Source organism: Callorhinus ursinus, unplaced genomic scaffold (genome assembly GCF_003265705.2).
Source record: "Callorhinus ursinus isolate GAN/ISIS: 27379988/994484 unplaced genomic scaffold, GSC_fseal_2.0 scaffold68, whole genome shotgun sequence".
In the NCBI taxonomy this organism is placed as follows: Eukaryota; Metazoa; Chordata; class Mammalia; order Carnivora; family Otariidae; genus Callorhinus; species Callorhinus ursinus.
This window is the reverse complement of record NW_027397130.1, coordinates 2724713-2745078: the sequence shown is the minus strand read 5'-3', so window position 1 is coordinate 2745078 and position 20366 is coordinate 2724713. Positions and strand designations below refer to the sequence as shown.

The 20366-nt window shown below is 57.9% G+C and overlaps 1 protein-coding gene and 1 long non-coding RNA gene across 4 annotated transcripts in view; one reads left to right on the top strand and one right to left on the bottom strand.

The window, feature by feature from the left end:
• Positions 1-20366, bottom strand: part of LOC141371311 (uncharacterized) — a 41465-nt gene that overhangs the window by 2262 nt on the left and 18837 nt on the right. The window contains exon 1 of one of the 2 annotated variants that reach the window (XR_012376176.1): positions 3175-3201. The exons of the other annotated variant lie outside the window; for it this stretch is intronic. This is a non-coding gene — a long non-coding RNA (uncharacterized lncRNA). Of the gene's footprint in view, positions 1-3174; positions 3202-20366 lie in introns of those variants that run through there. 2 annotated transcript variants of the gene reach the window in all.
• Positions 5497-13380, top strand: ENPP7 (ectonucleotide pyrophosphatase/phosphodiesterase 7). Of its 2 annotated transcripts, none has more exons than XM_073886027.1 (7): positions 5497-5535; positions 5611-5904; positions 7202-7347; positions 8152-8778; positions 9416-9665; positions 10240-10338; positions 12644-13380. In XM_073886027.1, the coding sequence occupies exons 2-6, from the start codon at positions 5634-5636 to the stop codon at positions 10320-10322; spliced, it is 1377 nt and encodes a 458-aa protein (XP_073742128.1). In that variant the 5' UTR covers positions 5497-5535; positions 5611-5633; the 3' UTR covers positions 10323-10338; positions 12644-13380. The 2 variants fall into 2 exon arrangements, with proteins under 2 accessions (XP_073742128.1, XP_025715342.2); XM_025859557.2 differs by having other exon boundaries at positions 5498-5535; positions 5614-5904.

Here is a 20366-nt window from a genome sequence, read left to right as displayed (position 1 = left end):
GAGAAGCTAGGAGATCCATCAGAGCCCAAACCCTGCTCCCGACACCCACACCTTCTTTCCTTCCGGCCCACTGTGTGCCAGGCACCGTACCAGGAGATGGGCAGAAAGCGTCACTCACGGCCAGAAACAAGGGCACCGTCACTTGCCACACCCAGGTCTTGGTCTCTAATATCAGCGCCAAGAAAAGGAACCAGGGCCCCTGAGAAATGCCCGATCCCAGGGCTGGGGCAGCAAACACAGGAGGGGAGCCTGGAGCATCCTCTGGTGCCAGAGACCAGGGATGTGCTCAAGGAAAACAAGCGACGGGCATGACAAGGGACCCAGGAGCCCACAGAAAGAGCTCCCAGTGGCCAAAGACAGAGCAATTAGAGCAACGAAATCAACCAGATAGCAGTGGGATATAATCCACAGTGTGGAAGAAATATCCGTGAGTCTGTACTGATATAAATTATTGAAGAGATGAATAAATGGGGAGAAGTGACAAATCTCCTGCTCAGAACTCCAAATAATGGATGTAGATACTCTGCCCCCACAGAGGTGGAGCATGACCCCTCACCCCTGAAGTGTGGGTGGCACATGATGACCTTCCTTCCAAAGACCAGAGAGCGCGAGAAAGAATGGCCATCCTGCAGAGACACCTGCAGACGCGCTCTTGGCCAAGTGAGCAAGGTCACACAGCAGTGATGAGTCACATTGATAAAATGTACCCTTGATATGATGTTACGGGAATGACACTTTATCTCCGTGCCCTTCCTCCCAAAACCCCATAACCCCCGTGTAATCAAGAGAAAAACAACAGATAATTTCAACAGAGGGACATTCTACAGAATGCTTGACCAGCACTCCTCCAAACCATCCATGTCATCAAAAACAAGGAAAGTCTGAGAAATGATCACACCCACGAGGGATGTAGGGGAAATGGTGATGACCTAATAGCATCCTGGAACAGAGCCAGGGCAGCGGGGCAGGCACTGAGGACGTCTGAGTAGAACGTGGGCCTCTCCATACTGAACGGAATAATAACTTAAACCAATATTGCTGGCGCACTGTGCAAACACACCACAGAAGGTTAACATGTTACTAACCGAGGAAACCAGGCGCGGGGCATGTGGGAACTCTACCATCTTTGCAATATTTCCTTAAGCCTGAGATTGTCATCCAATAAAGAGTTTCTTTTAAAAAATATTTTCCCTAACCAAAAGTACGACAGATATTTGCACAAATTTTCCTTCTAAGCGTTTCTGTTCATCCAACAAATACAGGGTGATGCCTACTCTGGGCTGGTCCCCAGGCCAGGCTCTGGGGATACAACGATGAACAATATGGCAAGCCCTGTCTTTGCAGAGCCTCAGGTCTACCGTCTACCCGAAAAATGACCAGTGTGCCAGAGAGTGGGGAAAGTTACGAGTGACAGATAGAAATGACAAAGGCCTATGAAAAACAGATCGCAGAGTACAGATTCCCAAACATATATATTACAAAATACAGAACTGATGAAGCCCTAAGACTCGATGGCCGCTTGGACCACCTGACCCACGGTCAGAGACAATCAACAATCCGGGGAGCAGAGCCAAGAAAGCGTGACATGGAAAATCCTCTAGCCTCTCTCAGGTAACGCTTTCTGACCTCATTACACACCTGTTAAGCACACAAAAGGAATAAAAAATAAAACCCAATGGACACCGTGAGGCAGAGGAGTTAGGACAGCTCATGGCTGGTGGGACCAGCAACTCACAGCCTCAGCCATTCCTGACAGCAAGAGGGCTCAAAGCACCAGGCAGCCTCTCTGGCCTTGTCCAAGGACCCCGTCCTAGGTAGTGCACCCCAAGGAAAGAATGAGAACGTAAAAGGGGCAAATCCATGACCCCCACCGTAGTCACAGCTGCACCGTGATTAAAAGAAGTCAACAGGGCGCCTGCATGGCTCAGTCGGTTAAGCGTCTGCCTTTGGCTCAAGTCGTGATCTCAGGTCCTGGGATGGAGCCCCGCATCTCCCTGCTCAGCGGGGAGGCTGCTTCTCCCTCTCCCTCTGCTGCTCCCCTCGCTTGTGCGCTCTCTCTCTCCCAAAAAAATAAAAATCTAAAAAAAAGAAGAAGAAGAAGTCAACAGCCCCCCAAAGCCGGGCAAGAGGGTCCTAAGTGGCCGATAGGTCGATGGCATTTAGAAGTGGGTCAAAGCAGGGCGCCTGGGTGGCTCAGTCATTGGGCGTCTGCGTTCTGCTCCGGTCACGATCCCGGGGTCCTGGGATCGAGCCCCGCATCGGGCTCCCTGCTCCGCAGGAAGCCTGCTTCTCCCTCTCCCACTCCCCCTGCTTGTGTTCCCTCTCTCGCTGTCTCTGTGTCAAATAAATAAATAAAGTCTTTAAAAAAAAAAAAAAAAAAAAGAAGTGGGTCAAAGCAGGGTCGTGGACCCTGGCTCCTCCACCTGCCGAGTGACCTGAAACCTCTCTCTGCCTCCGTTTCCCCACACATGGACTCCTGCCTTCCAGAACCACCTCGGAGCGTGAATGAGATCCTGGGTAAAGCGAGGGCTTGGTCCACAGACGTGCCCTGCTACTGCTGGTTGCAGTCGGCGAGGACACCCGCCTTCTCGCCTTTGGTTGAAGTGCCGTCGGAGGCCACGGAAGGGCAAGGAAACCGACGGAGGGTGAGCCGCGAGGGCGATTCAGAGGGGGGCAAAGGCCGGGCTGAGAAGTCGGGGAGGGCGAGGGCGAGGGGCAGACGTTTCCTGCCATCTCCAGGCCAGGCCCAGGCCGGCAGGCGCGGGGTGAGCAGGACCTGAATCCACACACGGCCCACGGGGGCCACAGCAGGAGAAAGTGCGCGGCGAGAACACGTCCCCGAGGCCTCGCTCACCCGCACCCCTGCACGCACCTGCCGCCGGGCCCAGGGCGGGCCCCAAACCGTCGTGCACCTCTGCCCGAGGCCGGGTCTGACCTCTCCCGCCCACGCAGCAGCCTGCATTTCAGGTCGCCTCCCTGCCTAAACCCAGCAAGGCCGCCCTGAGCCTGCGACAGGGCCCCGCGGAGGCGAACAGAAAACCCAAACGAGGCAACAGAAGCAAGACGGTGCGTGCACGTCTCCCCGCGCGGTGCAGCCGGGCCGGCCACGCAGCCCAGGACGCCCTCGGGGACCGCTCCCTCGGCGCACACCCGCGCTGCCCGGGAGCCCCTCACGGTCCAGCCTGGGGCAGGCACCAGCGGGACGAAGACGCCACAAGGAAGAGCCTGGGGCTGTCTCGTGACATTTTTCTTTCGTCCCATTGGTCAGAACGGAGTCACATGGCCAAACCTCGCTGAAGGGAATGCTGGGAAATGTAGTCTTTATGCTTGGCAGCCATTTCACTCTGGAAGACAACTAGCCTAAGATCTAGGCTCCTCCGTGACCTGCCCCATAGCCTCCAGCCCGACCTCGCCCCTCCTCCACCTCACTCTGCTGCCTCGATCCATCCAGTAGGCCTCCTGGGATGTCAGACCCTCAGAGCAGCCTTCCTGGTCCTTGCCCCCCAACACCGGTGTAAATGCGGCCCTGCCGCGCTCTCCTGCGCTCTCCCAAGGCATCTGAGCCCACTCGCACACGGCTGCCCGGTCCTTCCCTGGAGCTGGGGCCCTGCGCGGTGGGAGGGAGGGTGCCGCACCCCCGCAGTCCTGCACCTGCTGTGCCCTGGCCCACCGCTCGACAGCCCCACCCCAGCCCCACCCCTCCCGCGCTGGCTGTAGGAGACCACTTGGTCCGCCTGTCCCGGTTCTCAGGGCCCGCTGCTGTACGAGGATTCCTCCGCAGGATGTGTTTCAGCAGGTTTCGGGGGTAGGGCCCAAGAATCTGCACCCGTGGTCCCCGGGCCACACCTCAGAGGAGGCTCTGAATGCTCCTGTGGCAAGAGCGAGCTGGGAATCGCTTGGTGAGCACAGGAGCTTTGGCTGCAGCCAAAGCCGTAAGGTAGGGCGGCTGTTGGCAGGTTCACAGATGAAAAAAATTTAAATCAGGACTCACACCCCCTACTGGACACCTCCACCGGGAGGACCTCCAGCGGAATGTGGCCCAAGGAGAATGCTTGTTTCCGTCCTTCACCCTCCACCTGGGCTCTGATCTGCGGGTGTGCACACACCCCCCATCACGCGGCTGCTGGGGGCAGACCCAGCCGCTCCCCCACCTGCAGTCTGGCAGCAAAGCCCTTCAGCACAGCCCCCTCACGCCCGTGGCATCTGTCACTGCCACAGCAGCCACCCTGGTCTGGGCCACCACCACCTCCTGCCCCCACACTGGCAGGCGCCCCCCTGCGCAGCCCCCAGCCCACCCCTTCCTCAGGCCACCCGGTCCTGCAAGTGCAGCAGCTTGTTTTTTTAAAACACCGTTAGGGGTGGGGCGCCTGAGGGGCTCAGTTGGTTAAGCAGCTGACTCTTGGTTTTGGCTCAGGTCATGATCTCAGAGCTGTGGGATGGAGCCCTGCATCAGGCTCCTATGCTGGGTGTGGAACGTATTTGAGATTCTCTCTCCCTCTCCCTCGGCTCCTCTCCCTGCTCCCTCTCACAAAAAATAAATTAAAAAAAGTCCCAAACATTGGATCACTTTTTGTCATTCCCTTGCCTCCCCCCTGCCCTGCATAAGGTACCACAGCCCACCAGGAGCCAGGACCCGCCCCTGACCCCACCCCCCTGGCTCCTACCCATGTCATCCTCTGGCCTGACCCTGGCCGCCATCTGGGGTGCTGCCCCTCCCGAGCCTCACTGTTTTACTGTTTTACTTGTTCGGTCATCTGTCTCATTCACTGCTGTGTCCTCCGAATTGAGAACCGTGCCCGCCTGGCTCACAGAACGTGCTTCGTATGACAGAGACAGAGACGGGGGGTGCGCACACTAAACTCAGGGGTCCCTTTCCTGCACACACCCACCCCCATGAGCACAGTTAACAAGGGACCCCCTCTGACTGCCTTGTGTGATGAAGTCCACAAGTGAGACCACCTGCATCTGTGAGCCTCTCTGAGGTTCCACGGGACCCAAAGAGGCAGGTGCAGTGGGTGCTAATCCGGGCACCAGGCTGGAGCTGTGGCTGCCCCATCCCAGGACACGCCTTCATGGGCATGGCAGGAAAGGGGGCTCACCCAAGCTGGGGCTCCCACGGACAAAGCCAGCCTTGGGCTGAGCTGCTGGCCCTTGGCTCCCAGGTCCTGGGAAGCCCACCATAGCCCTGACCCAGGCAGGCCTGGGACCCATGTACCCCAGAGCTCTCCCTAACTTACAAGCTGGAGGGCCCCCTCCCAGTGCTCTGGGGTCAGGGTGAGCAGGGCACAGGGGCCAAGAGTGGTTAGGAGAGGTGGAGTGGGGACACAGGCCTGCAGGATGGAGTGGTCCCTTCTGCTCTCCAGACCTCTGAGACTGGCCCCCATCCTCCCTGCGAGGACACGTGTGCACGGGCGGGGGTGGGGGGTGGGGAGAAGCCCGCCCAGAAGGTTCTGCAGGCAATAAAGGCAGACGCTGCCCGAGGGCTGGGCCAGGGTGGCAGGCACGCGGCGACCCAGGCTGCCTCGTGAGAATCAGGTATGTGCACGGTGTCGTGTTGAAAGAGGCACAGGGCAAGACCGTCCAGGCTGACCCTGGAACTTTGCTCCTCAGCAGGAACCAACCCGGACGACTTCATGTCTGGAAAGCCCATCATGAGGCACTCGTCTGTCCTCCTGGCCCTGGCTCTGGCCACCCTCCTGGCTGCAGGGGCAGGGGCTCCGCTCGGCAAGAAGGGCTCCCAGAATAAGCTGCTGCTGGTGTCCTTTGACGGTTTCCGCTGGAACTATGACCAGGACACACAAACCCCCAACCTGGATGCCATGGCGCTCGACGGAGTGAAGGCCCGCTACATGACGCCAGCCTTTGTCACCATGACCAGCCCCTGCCACTTCACCCTGGTCACTGGTGAGCGTCAGCCTCGGGCTGGGGCCTGGGGGCAGGGAGGGGGCTGAGCATCTAGCGGGACCGACAGAGGGAGCTCGGTGTGTGCACAGAGCCCCGTCCCCCCAGGGACTGCACAGGGACAAAGGAGACCAAGGAGGGGACGCTGTCCCTGGGAGACACAGCACGGCCAAGGGAGGGGGTCATCAGCAAGCCCCACTGTTGGCGGTAACTTAAACAAGGCATCAAAATGCCCAGCGGTCCCGTTTTAAATAGTGACCCCCAACCAAGGTGGCAACCCAGGAGGGCTCCTGGAGGAAGTGAGCGTGGCCGGGTTCCAGACAGGCAGGAGAGATGACCCTGAGGCTCCTGCTCTTCCCACTGCGGCCCCTGAGATGCCCTCAAACCCTCCATGGCTCTGTTTGGGCTGGAAGTCTAGAAGGCAGGTGTCAGGAGGGCCACACTCCCTCAGGAGACTCTAGAGGACCCTGCCTGCGGCTCCCAGCCTCCATGGCACTTCCGTGGCCCTTCCATGGCCTGTCTCTCCAACCCCAGCTGTCTTCCCCCTGTGTGTCTCTCCTTGTCTTGTGAGGATGCTCATCCATAACGTAGGGCCCACCGTGACCCAGACTGCCCTCATCTTAACCTAACTCATCACATCTGCAAAGACCCTATTTCCAAGCAAGGTCACATGCTGAGGCTCCGGGCCGACGTGAACTTGGGGGGAGACCCTACTCAGTACAGACGGCTCATCCGTATGCCAGCATTCTGTGACCAGCAGGGCCCCCTGCTGCAAACATCTGGTTCTCCCCTCCTGCACGGCACCTGTTTCCTTACTAGATCACGCATGGGGATGAGGGGGGGCAGGGAGCACGTTCTTCATCGTCCCTCCTCCTGTGGCTTCTGAGCACGAGTGCATGCGTGTCCCATGCAAAAAGTGAATTTTAGAAAATAGCTCATGGATGGAGCTCCACGTGGTGCATTGAAATGTCTGCCTGGGATTCTGCTTTATGACTGGGCCATAGCTGTCTCATTAATTCCCTCCTGATAACCATCCGGGCTGCTACCGGTCTTCGCTAAAACCCACGAGGCTACAGATGACATCCGCACACACATGCGTTTGCCCTGTGTGCATGTTTAGCTGCTGGAGAAACCACGGGAACGGGTCGTAGAACCTCGGGGTTGGAGAGGATGTGCCTGTGACCCCGAACGGGGGCTCCCCCCAGCCGCGTGTGTGAAAGGCTTCCCGCTTCCCTCCTGCCCTCCCACCTCCTACCTCCCCTCTGCCATCTCCTCCCCGCCCCCCCCCCCACACACACAGGCAAATACATCGAGAACCACGGAGTGGTTCACAACATGTACTACAATACCACCAGCAAGGTGAAGCTGCCCTACCACGCCACGCTGGGCATCCAGAGGTGGTGGGACAATGGCAGCATACCCATCTGGATCACAGCCCAACGGCAGGTAATGCTGGCCCTGAGCCCACAGACGGCAGTCGGGGGACAGGGGAAGGGAGGACCTGGCCCAGAAAAGCCGTGACCTTGTGAGACCCAGGCGGGCGTACTCCCCGCCCCGGAATCCTGGGCTCCCAACATGGAGGGGTATTAAGTGGAGCCCCGAGGGCGGTGGGTGCTGGATGCTGATGAGCATCCACCAGCAGGCTCCGTGGCCCTGCCCAATCCTCCCTGCAGCCCCGGGACGCAGAGGGAGGGCTCCATCCTCCCAACGGGAAGGAAAACGGCACCCCTGGGCCCCTGGCTCTGGGAGTGGGGCCCACACAGGGAACATAAGGTCACTCAACCAAAAGGCACCTAACAATAAAACAGCTTTCTGCCTTCCCCCTTCTGAATTCCTCTCCGGGCTGGGCCGCTAACTTCCAGAGGGTGAAAGATAAGTAAGGGGTGGGCTGTAGTGTTGAGCCAGGAACCCCTCCATCGTGCAGTGCTCTGGGGGATTCCTGGCCCTGGAGGTGTGCCAATTCCTCAACAAGGTCACATGGTGACAATGAGGATACCAGATATCTGGGGACACTTAGATCCATTATGTCACTAGTGCTGGGTCCACTGGGCACCTGCTCTCTCCTTCATAAAATCAGTATCAGCCGTGGCAACATAAGAGTTATAAAAGGCCTCCCCCAAAACAAAGACCCGTGCCCGCGCCGGGAGCAGGGCTGAGTGAGCCGGCAGGGGGAGGGGGGAGGCGGGCAGGCGGGCGGGCGGGGGGCTAGCCCAAGGAGGCCTGTGGCTTTAACGCCACCTTCCCTGGCAGGGCTTAAAGACTGGCTCCTTCTTCTACCCTGGCGGGAACGTCACCTACCAAGGCACAGCGGTGACAATGAGCCGGAAGGAAGGCGCTCTGCACAACTACAAAAATGAGACGCGGTGGAGGGCCGACATCGACACGGTGATGAAGTGGTTCACTGAGGACGGCCTGGACCTGGTCACGCTCTACTTTGGGGAGCCAGACTCCACGGGCCACAAGTACGGCCCCGAGTCCCAGCAGAGGAAGGAGATGGTGATGCAGGTGGACAGGACGGTGGGCTACCTTCGGGAGAGCATCAGCAGGAGTGGCCTGGAGGGCAGCCTCAACCTGATCATCACGTCCGACCACGGCATGACCACCGTCAAAAAGCAGGCCCCGGACCTGGTGGAGTTCCATAAGTTCCCCAACTTCACCTTCAAGGACATCGAGTTTGAGCTCCTGGACTATGGGCCCAACGGGATGCTGCTCCCCAAGGAAGGGATGTTGGACAAGGTGTATGAGGTCCTCAAGGATGCCCACCCCAAACTCCACGTCTACAAGAAGGAGTCCTTCCCTACATCCCTCCACTACGCCAACAACCCCAGGATCACCCCACTGCTCATGTACAGTGACCCTGGCTACGTCATCCATGGGGTGAGCTGCCTGCCCAATGCCCGGCTTGGGACAGGCTCCTTCACTGGGCGGCTGGGTCTCTTTCCATTTCTGTAAAAAGCCCCCTATTTCTCACTAGTCCCCAGTTGGAGGGGCACTGGCCACCAAAGGGACACACCCATCACTATGCAATCGGAGTGTGTGTGCGTGTAGTATACGTGGGTGCAAATGTGTGAGATTTGTGTGCATATGGGCTTTGTACGTGCTTTGTGTGCATGTGTGTGCATGCGTGTAGGGTAAAGTGTGGGAAGACTGGCCATAAGGAATGAAAGAGAAGTGAGGGCAAGGAGCCCACTCTGCCGTCAGGGGTCAGCGGAGAGCCGAGGGACGCCGAAGGGAAGGGGGATGCAGGCGGGGGAGAGGGACTCGGGAAGGGAAGTGCTGGTGAGAACAGGTGCCACCCCGTGTGCCTGGGGTCGGCCCCTGGGTTACCAGGTCTTCCCCGAGGCCCTCCCTCGGGCCACGGATCTTTGGGGGCTCAGAATTCAGAGAAACCCTCCTGCCCCCACCTGTGAACCCCTCCCAGGGGTCCTCTGCCCCCACAGGGGTGCTGCTGTCGGAGAGAGCGGGGCTGGGCTGGGAGTCCCCGCAGAGGCTCAGGACCTCCCCTCCCCGGCAGAGACTGAGCGTGCAGTTCAACAAGGGTGAGCACGGTTTTCACAACGACGTCATGGACATGAAGACCATCTTCCGGGCCGTGGGCCCCAGCTTCAAGACGGGCCTGGAGGTGGAGCCCTTCGAGAGCATCCACGTGTACGAGCTCATGTGCCATCTGCTGGGCATCGTGCCCGAGGCCAACGACGGGCTCCTGAGCACCCTGCTGCCCATGCTCCAGGAAACCAACAGCAGGCCCCCAAGCACCCCCTCAGGTAAGGGGCTGCCCATTCCGCCAGCAGGCCGCTGCAGACCAAGGAGCGCCATCAGCCACGTGAGGCCGCCTTCTCTTTCCTTGTCCTGGACCCCGGAAACATCTCAAGCCCCTGACACTCAAGGCCCTGGCAGCAATGAGGGGAGAGCAGGTGGAAGTGAGCAGCCTTGGGGAGACTGAGGGCCAGAGAAGCAGGTGCTATGCCCACAGGACAGGCCCCCTGGTGAAGTCCACCTCCAGGCTCCTGGTTCCCCGTGACCTGCTCTCCCGCATGGCCATGTGAGGCTCCTTCCGGGAGTCTTCCTCTATCGGCCGCCCCCCAACACGCCCTCACCCCCACCCTTGCCCATCCCAGGGCCAGAGGTCACCTGGGAGCTGACAAGATGGCACACCCCAGTGGGGGCCTGGCTGGAGGTGTGCTGGCCCTGCTCATCAGGGGAGGGGCCTTGGTGAGAGTCGAGGTCAGGGGGCTTGTGGGGCGGCAGGGGGGAGAGCACCTGGCCCACCATGGAGGAGCAGGGCTGAGTGACCTGCTCCCGCTTCTCTCATTCACTGGATGCTCTGAATTCCCTCAGGCTCTGCCCTCCTGCCAAGTGGCCAGCACCCCCTGGTGACGGGACTGCTGGTGGCTGTGATTCTTCTGGTCAAGGTCGCATAATGCCCCACCGCTCAAGGTCAGAAGCCCAGGAGGCAGAGGGGAGGGTGGGCCCGGGCTCCCTGCTGCTCCAGCCTCACGCCCCCCACACCGCGGCAGAGAGGAGTCAGTCCTCGAGACCCCCACAGGCCCCTTCCAGCCGCTCTCCTCTAGGCTTGCAGCAGGTCTTTCCAAAGCAGACAGACAGCCCGTGAGACTTGAACCCTCCCCAGCCTCCTCGCTGCCTGCCTGCAAGGCCTCAGTACTCGGGGGGCAAGGGAGAACCCAGAAGCCATCGGGGTCAGGTGTGTGGGGGGAGCTGCAGGGGTCCTGGAATATCCGAGGAGCCAGCTCGAAGGACTCGGCGTGCTGTGTGACAGCCCCATCTTGTTCCTACCCTGGGCTGCCATGGCCCTCCAGCCAAAGCAGAAGCAAATCATCCATTCCTTCTCAAACCACACAGTGGGAGCCTGCTTGGTGTCAGGCTCTGGTCTGGGGTCTGGGGATCTGCAGTGAATGACGCAGCCTGGGCCCTGCACCCCAGAGTCTGTAATTTAGGGGCCACAGAGGGCAGACAACAGGAAGAGAACAAATCAGTGACGGACCGGGTCCGGTGTCACTGGCAGAGAGAGGACTGGGCCACAGCAGGGAGTGGGAGACCTGAATGAGGGGGATGAGCCAGCCTCGCTCAGCCGGGGGATGAGGGCCCAGGCAGGGGAGGGCACGTGAGAGCCCCCGAGGGGGGCCTGGCCCTCGTGTCTGTGGACGAGAAGGGAGGCCCGTGCTTGGAGGCTGGTAAGCGAGGACAGTACATGATGAGCTCTCCGTGGACAGAGGGAGCAGGCTTCCCTGACAGGCAGCGGGGACCCCCAGCCAAGTGACACAGGGATGCACCTGATTCGACACCAATGACTAAAGGAACACAGGACCGCCAGGCTCAGGAGGAGGGACAGCAACTTAGGACAGTCCCTCGGGGTCTGGGCAGAACATCTTGGGGGCAGAGCGGAGATGGTGCAAAATGGACGGGTTCAAGATACCTTTCAAGGTTTGTGAGCAGGGGCAGACACAGATGTGATATGAAGACTGCATCTGCAGCGGGGGCCTGGGCTGCCCAGGGAGGGACAGAGCCACTCACTGAGACCCGAGGAGAGACAGGGACGTGGCAGCCGAGGTGGGACGGAGGCCGGAAGACAGACGGGCTGCAGGGGTGTGTGGTGGGGCAGGGGCTCTCGCCACCAAATGGTGGAGCTGGATGGGCCCAGGGAGATGATCTGGCAGACCCCCTCTTACGCAGACGGGACGCTGCAGCCTGAGAGGTTAGCTGGCTAGCCCGGGACCCTGGAAGGGACAGAGCTGTGTCTGAACCCTGGTTTAAGTCCTCATCTGGAGTCCTTTCAGCTGCCTCCATCACTGGCTCTCTGTGCTCAGGGGGAGCCGTCCTTGCGTGAGGCAGTGATGTAATAAGATTCCCAGGCCTCCAGCCTCTAAAACACGTCGGCAAACACCTGTTCTCCACAACACCCGAGAGGTGGGCTCAGGCTTCACAGGCGAGGAAACGGCAGCTTGACAGGGAAGACCCTGTGACTGCGCTGGGTTGGGGCAGGGGCGTTGCCAGCAAACCCACTCTCTAGACCAAAAGCAGTAAAAGTCCCGAGGTGTGGCCTTTCCCATGTCTGTGGCGTAAGTACGCCCACCGAGGCCAATTTCAAGCTCCCAAAACGAGGTCGCAAAGGCCAGGTCAAGAAGAGACCAAACAGTTGGCCCTCGGGCTGGAGCCCACGCCCAGCGCGGAGCTCAGAGCCGTGGGGACAACCTCCCCAGTTGGGCTGGTCATCACGGCTGCTGAATCCAGTTCCGAACGAGGGCCGCTGTCTTGGCCAGGTTCTTGCCTCCAAACACAGTGCCCGAAGGACTTGTCGCTCACCTGAGAAACGGGGCAGCCCTTCACCGTGACCTAAGATCCTCTCTACCCAGGCGGGAGCAGGCGGAGTGTCAGGGGAAAGCAAGGCACCTCAGGCTCTCCTCCCTTCTGGGTCTGCAGTGTGTGACCCCCAGCCAGGCCCAGGAACGTGCCCCCAGTGTGGGGGAACGGTGTAACCCCCCCACAATTCCCCCCCCCCCCCCCCCATGCCCCCCTGGGTCCAGCGGAGGGTCTGGAGTCCCCACAGGGGCCCTTCTCCTTCACAACCTGATGTGTGTGTCGTGTTCCCCCCCCACACTGTCTGCCCAGCCCACCGCCCACCACTCCCAACCTCCCTGCAGCCCTGCTTCCTCTCCCCTCCCCCCAGACCTGTCCTCACCCTGCCCAGCCCCTCCCCCCAGCCAACATACACTTGTTCTTCCAGGCCTGCCTCTTCCAGGAAGCCTCCAGAAGCTACCCTCTCACGGCGTGAGTCTGCTGGACACGGATGAGCCCGTCTCTCCACCTGGCCACAGACCTCAGTGTCCCCCCAGCCCCAGCCCATGCTCAGCCGTTAGGTGCTGGCAATAAAGCCGCTGCCCAGGTTTAGGCCTGGGAACACACAGGGTCGCCCTCCCCCTGCCTCCCGCCTCCCCTCTCCCCGTCTTCCCACAGGCCCCGCCCCAAGAGCCGTGCCATCCGCGGCCACGCGGGGGCGCGCGGGAGCCCCGCGCGGGAAGGTCGGGCCCTTCCCCGGCTCAGACCGACCCGGCCCTGGTCTCCAGCTCCAGCGGGGGCGCAGGGCGGGCGGCGGGGACGCTTTGCCTCGTCGAGCCGCACGCCTCCGCCCTGGTGCCCGCCCCGCCTGGCTGGCCGGCTGCAGCTCCGGTGGGGATGAGGGACAGCCTGGTCGCTGCAGTCACAGGGGCCAGCTGTAAGTTGCGGGCCTTTTGCTCCAAAGCCTGCTGGGTTTTCTAACAGCCTTACCAGTTGGCCCCAGGGTGTGATGACTTCCTGATGCCTTAGGCCGCCTAACAACCCCTGGGCGAGCCTCTGGTGGGCCTGCCAGGGAGAGGTGCCACAAAGGGTGGGATGAGAAGGTTCTTTGTGGACTCACAGGGAGCCAGAATCTCTAAGCCACGTTGTTCCGCCAAAAAAATAAATAAATAAATAAGGTGCAAGCACTGCAAATAGTAGACACCTTCGGTGGGAGTGGGGAGGGGAGGGGGGAGAGGGTGTGTGCACCCCTGCACCTCTAGACATCAAAATACCGCTGGAGAACTCTCAGCACCAGGAGAGCAGTGACCGGCTCCAGAGAGGGCAGTGGGTGGCCAGGCCAGGAGCAAGAAGGATGTTGTGCACCCCCTAGTCTGAACACTGTGCAGACTGGAGCATCTCAGGACCACTTTCTAAGAGCACGGGCTTTGGAGTAGAGCAGCTCGTACTCCAGTCTGTCCCTACCCACATGCTGTGACCCTGGAGGGGTGGTTCCCCTTCCCCAGCCTCAGTCTGCTCATCTGAAAACACGGGGCAGTAAGGAGAGGCGCGCCTCCCTGAGATCAGCCCAGGATAATGCGTGGAGGCAAGTGCCCCATCGGTGTAGCCATGGGCACGGTTAGAACTGCTGTGAGAGGTGCTGACCTGTCCAGTGCAGCTCTGGAAAACAAATCCAGCTGTAACAGTGTGAGACGCATCCTTTGACAGATGGGTTTGCAGGACCCGCCTATTCCTTGCCTGTGAAGCCCCCTCTCCCCTCTCTGGGCTTCTTCTGTCTATGACTTGATCTCCACCTCCATCTCCAGGATCCATCCCAGCTCACCCTCGGCAGCTGCCCGACCAGCTACCCGGACCTGGAGTCCTGCCTTGGCCTTAAAGGCCCTGTGTCCCCGGCCCTGCATCCAGTAATTTTCCTAGAAGAAATGCCCCACCCCCATGGCAGCCTACCCTGGGATACGCAGACCAGCCTGCCTGCTCACACCACCTTCTGACTCTGGACAGGCCCGGATCCGGTCTTGGCCCTCGGGAGTCGGCCCCATCTGGCTGGAGGGGGCCAGGGGGAGTATCCCCGTGCATTCCTAACTGCAGAGCAGTGAGCATACACAGGTGCCAGTGTAACCACCATGACCCACACGTCTGCAAGACACCCAGCCTTCCTCTGAGAGCCCCCCCTTAGGTTGCTCAGCCTAGTTTACTTTCCAGGGGATGGGCCAACAGATAACTCTCAAGAATCGCTCAATGACTTTTTCAAAGAGAAAAATAATCAGGGCTCGGTGCTGTGAGGCTAAATTTCCCGTTTGTGCAGCTGTGGGGTGAGTGCAGGGCACCACCCTGAGCCCCCACACCCTCACACTCACTAATGCAATGCCGTGTGGCCCCAGGCGAGTTGCTAACCCCTGGGCCATTTCCTCACTGTAAAATCAGGAACGATAGCAGTATCCGTCTCATAGGCTGGTCCTAATGATTAAATGAGTTGTTACTTGCAAACCGCTTAGAACAGGACCCGGCCTCCGACCACATGTTCTGCTTTAGGACTTAATGAAGAGGCGGGGAATGGCTGGGGAGAAAGTCCCAGCTGCTCTCTTCTCAGCTCCCCTCCAGGCCCTCTTGCTTCTCTCCCAGAAAGTTTGGGGTCAGTGACACCAAGCCTTAAATGCCTCGCTGCTGTAGCACAGAGAGGGCCCAGGCTCGGAGCTGGGGTGGGCAATGTATCAAAAGGTACAATGTTACCCCACGGGTCTCTCTGCATTGTGTTGGCTGTTATGATCACCTTTAGTTTGCAGTGAGAACTACTGATTTTTGCATTTATATCTGTTAATTCCCATTTTTTTCCTTTGAAAATTAACTTAGGAAGGATGAGTTAATTTAAAGGAAAAATGTCGACTACATAATAGCGCGGTTGGCGGGTGGACAGGAAAGAACGTATAAATAGTAAGGGAGGGGAGCCAGAGACAAACCCACTGGAGGCCGCCCCTGCTCTCAACTGCCTCCTCTCCGCTCCCAACCAGGTGGCCAGCCCCGGAAGCTTCTGGAGGGCAGCACTCGGTCTCCCTGGAGCAGGTGTCCAGAGACTCCCCCCAGGGGAATTCAGGACACTACTGAAAACTAACATTGTAATTCACCGTACAAAGTTCATTTTACTATCAGCCTAACTAAAACAGTCAGGAGAAAACTCCAGCTGAAACAGAGCAGAGCACTGCATTCTGGAGCCACATGGAGGTGACTGACACTCGACACTGATGGCTCCATCCACATACTGCTGTCTGTCTGTCAGCTCAAAGCCTTTGTTCAGTTGAGCCAGTCCAGGGGCTGGCAGTAATGAGTGGGACATCCAAGTACTGACTGGCCAGGTCAAGAGTGACAGGCTGTATGAATGGGACAGTGAAAGCCCCCTTTGTCAGGAGGCCTCGCCCCTGTAGAGCCAGCCCTGCATGCTGTCACCAGGAGGCGGCACTCTTGGGCTCTTCAACACCCCTTGAAGCCTTTCTCAAGCAGCTTCAGAAATAGGAATTCAGAACCTCCTGTTCCTCCAGTTTCTCCTTCCCCAGCTCCTGCAAAATAACCACATCAACCTTAGGGGCATGGTCAAGGAGTATTCATTTCCCCAAATTTTAGATGGAGCCCCAATGGAATGCCGGTTGTTCAGAGAAGAGAAGTAGAACTTTCCAAATCAGGTTTGCTTTCAGATCCATTGAGGGAATGGATCATGTAGCCCCATGCTACACACAAAGGCCACTCTGGATCTGTGTGCCTCCCAAGCTCTTTGTTCAATTCGATCAGATGCTGTGCAGGTGAGCCTGAGCATGCGCGCGTGCGCGCGCGTGCGCGCGCACACACACACACACGTCTGGATAGGGAGGTCTGGAGTAGGCCTGAGAACCTGCATTTCTGAGTAGTTCCCAGAGGATTCTCATGCTCCTGGCCACAGTATCACACTTGAGAATCGTCACACTTAATAAAGGTTATGGGGGCACCTGGGTGGCTCAGTCATTTAAGCGGCTGCCTTGGGCTCAGATCATGATCCCAGGATCCTGGGATCAAGTCCTGTGTGGGGCTCTCTGCTCAGTGGAGAGTCTACTTCTCCATTTGCCTCTGCTTCTCCTCCTTGCTTGTGCTCTCTCTCAAATAAATAAATAAAATTTATCTTTAAAAAAATAAAATGGGGCGCCTGGGTGGGTCAGTCGGTGTAAGCGTCTGCCTTTGGCTCAGGTCATGATCCAGGGCCCTGGAATGGAGCCCTGAATTGGGCTCCATGCTCAGCAGGGAGCCGGCTTCTCCCTCTGCCTCTCCCTCTGCCTGCCGCTCCCCCTGCTTGTGATTTCTCTCTCTCTCTCTCTCTGTCAAATAAATAAAATCTTTAAAATAAAAAAATAAAAATAAAGGTTATGAATGAATGAATGACTAGAAACTGGTCTGGCCCAACCTCCTCAGGTTAAACAGGATTGGAACTGAGGCAGCCTCAGCCACCAGCTAACCCTGAGCGGAAGTGGGAGGGGACCACAGGTATCTCCAGGTTCAATCCCAGTAGGGCCAGGCCAGCCCTTTCTCTCAGGTGCTCTCTGCTGATGCAAGTAAGTCTATTCTTACTTGAGATACTCCCAGAACCCAGGGAACTGCTTGGCCCAGATCCTCTCCTCCCCACTGAAGAGGATCCTGTGTCAAACGCGGGGGCTCCCTTTGGCCCATCCGCCTGGGACCCAACAGGAGCACTTGCCAATCATAACCCCACAGCTGTGCTTGCGGTCCAGGCCATCTTTAGGATCCCAGGAGCCGACCGCCTTGCTGCGCCTTCGCACCTGACAGCACTAAGTGCTTTGCGCATCTACTGGCTGCGAGGCGAGGCAGTTGGACTCGTTCGTTCGGCGCCCAGCCCCAGGCCCGCGGAGGACCCGAGCGAGGGGTCCGGGTCCGGCAGGCAAGCAGCAGGGACCGAGAATGGGCCTGGGCGCCCCATCAGGAGGGGTGTCAACGAAAGGTGATTCGCAAGGGTGTGTCGGAGGGCAGCCCCGCTCGTCTGCGCGTTTCTGGGGGCGAGCGGCCTCCCCTCCCCCACGCCCGCCGTCCGGGAAGCGCAGCGCCCCTCACCCGGACCGCGGAGCTGCGGGAGCTTCTGTTGCCATGGTTACCCGCCGCGCACCGCTCCGCGCCGCGGGAGGTGCCAGAGCCGCAGGCGGTGCGCAGTCGCTGAGCCCGGACCTGGGGGCACAGGCAGGACGGGACACGGAACGCCGCGCGCGCCGCACACACACGCTGCCCTGTCACATCCCACCCCTACACACCGTATACACACCCGCACACAACAGAACACACGCCACTCACACGCGCGCACGTAACACGCGCTCCCGCCTCACTCGCTCTGCACACACCTCATCCACCCCCCGCTGTACGCATCACTTCCCATGCCAGCCACACACACTGTGATCCTCGTACAACACACGCTTACACACCCTAAACCCACTCGGGACCCGGACACCGGAAGATGCGCTGTTGGAACAGGCCCCCCCGCGTCTACACTCGCAAGCACAGCCCGCCGAGGGTCGCAGCCGGGTCCGCGCACGCGCAGCAAGCTGGTGCACCCCTCCCCTTTGTGACCCTCTCTGCAGATCCACCTTGTGGTGTCACTTCAGAGGAGGGGTGGCCTCCTAGGCACGCACTCCCAGACAGGAAGGTCGCCGCGGCTGCCCCGGGTCCCCCACCACCAACCCCTACCAGGAGCGCCCAGACACCTGCCGCCATCCGCGGGGACTCCGGGGCAGGCGCGGCCAAAGCGCAGCAGGCGGTGTCCGAAGGTGACCAGGTCCGGGCCGCTCGTTCAGCAAGGACCGGCGAGGCGCTGAGCCTCGGGACCCGCGACCTCGGGGACACCTCCGTTCCCTCACCCCTCCATCCCGCCTAGCAGGAGCAGGAGAAGGGTGGGAGAATCTGGGCACCAGGAAGGGACTCGGGCCACTCACGTACCGAGAGTGCCCAGAAAGCCCGGTACCTCATTCATGCGGAGGAGAACCTAATCCAGTCAATTTTTTAAATTTTGTTTTTGGTGATAAATCACTGCGTGGCTTTTGACTTAAATCTCCAAAGAAGTTCAGAAAGCGGCGCTTGGGTGGCTCAGTAGGTTGAGCGTCTGCCTTTGGCCCAGGTCATGATCTCTGGGTCCTGGCATCCAGCCCGCATCTGGCTCTGGGCTCCCTGCTCAGCGGGAAGTCTGCTTCTCCCTCTGCCCCTCCCCCCTCCTGCTCACTCACTGCTCGCGGTCAAATAAATAAATAAAATCTTAAAAAAAAAAAAAAGTTCAGAAAGAGGAGGGACATAGCCCTAGCAAAACTCTCCCATTATCATGTGTGAATTTATATAAACAACTTTTCTCATAGTCTACACTAATAAATGAAAAACAGGAATGAACCAAGTCTTAGGAAATAAATAATATTCACCCAAAGACACATGAATTATTTGAAAACATGCAGCCCCATACATCTCATTAAGAGATGCAGTTCAAAATTTTGACTTTTATATATATTGTATTTATATATTATATATTACATATATAATAAATATATACCACAATTTAATATACTTATGTTTGTTTGGTCAATTGATTAATTGCATTACTCAATCCAGAATAATTTTTTTTAATAGAGCCTTAGCGTTGCTGGAAATAACACGTTAAATTTAAATTATGCTTTTCTTGCAGAAACCTATGCTTGAGTGATTAGTGAATTACTTTCAAACATAAAAATGTTTTTATTAAAATAAAATTCAGGGGAAGAAGTGAGACAGGACCCCCCCCCCAAGGTGAAAGAGAAAAGAAGCAAGAAGAATTTGTCTATCTCTCTGGTCTCAGAGGTCACTTCACTACATTATTTACATTTCATTTGATATATTTAAAAGAATGGCCCAGGGAAATGGGAGGCAGTTGCATTTAGGAAAAGAAAAGAACCTTTTCTTGCAAGGAGTGCAGGGGAGGCTGACTTCACCAAACAAAAAACACCATCAAGTATTTAAAAGGCAAAAAAAAGACACAAGAAAACCAAGTTTCCAGCGGCCACTTTCTCACGTGATTATGCTAATCCTAAAGGTCAGGACACATGACAGGAAGAGCAAAGGTCAGGGCTAAAATTCTGATTATCAGAGGTTCACAGGAAATAAACAGGGGTTTCTTATTGGGGGATGCTGAGATTTGGGGTTATCCTGGGGTGCAAAGCGGTTTGCTGGTTTGGTTTGTCTGAGACTGAAGAACAGGACTTGCTCAATGACCTTGAAAGCAGGACAGAATGTCAGGTTTTGCTTCTATCAAGCGAGGAACTGTTCTGTTATTTAAAAGTTGGTGTTTGGGGCGCCTGGGTGGCTCAGTCGTTAAGCGTCTGCCTTCGGCTCAGGTCATGATCCCGGGGTCCTGGGATCGAGCCCTGCATCGGGCTCCCTGCTCGGCGGGAAGCCTGCTTCTCCCTCTCCCACTCCCCCTGCTTGTGTTCCTGCTCTTGCAATCTCTCTCTCTCTCTCAAATACATAAATAAAATCTTAAAATAAAATAAAAGTTGGTGTTTACAATACACCAGAAATCCCATCCTTTGCACCCTTGTGAACTTAATGACAAAACACAGTAGATACCAACCTCAAAAGGTACCAAAAGGGCATTTTTCCAAATTCTTGCAGGGGCTCCATGGACAAAGCAGCTTGGAGGCCGCTGACCTAGTTCTATTTCCTTTTGGACCCAAGAATCGGAGAAGGTGTCGGTGACAAGCAAGCCACCAAGGAGCGCAGAGAGGACACTCACCTGGGAAATGCAAGTCCAAGCCACAGGATGCCTCCTTACACCCAAAGGAGGACCATCATAATAAAAGAAGAGAAAGAAAGAAAAGTGACAGGTGCCTCTGCAGATGTGGCACGGCAGCCACGTGGAAAGTAGGCTGGTGCTTCCTCACAGGCGCGGGTGACCCAGCGGTGCCACGGCTGGTGCGTGTCCCAAGAACGAATGTCCATAGCAGCGTTCTTGACAATTGCCAAAAGGTGGAAACAGCCCAGGCATAGACAGAAGCAGGGGTCAGCAAAGTGTGGTGCGTCCCCACCACGGGACATGACACGCCCTGGAAAGGAGGGAAGTCCCCCCCCCGCTCCCCCTCCCCCCGCTGCGTGGATGGCCCTCGGAAACTCACGGAAGGGAAGAAAGACACAAA

Coding starts and splice junctions, on each gene's coding strand:
- ENPP7 (XM_073886027.1), top strand. CDS start 5,634: ATGTCTGGAAAGCCCATCATGAGGCACTCGTCTGTCCTCCTGGCCCTG. Junction 8,779..9,415: donor CTGGCTACGTCATCCATGGG/GTGAGCTGCCTG, acceptor CCTCCCCGGCAG/AGACTGAGCGTGCAGTTCAA. Junction 9,666..10,239: donor GCCCCCAAGCACCCCCTCAG/GTAAGGGGCTGC, acceptor GAATTCCCTCAG/GCTCTGCCCTCCTGCCAAGT.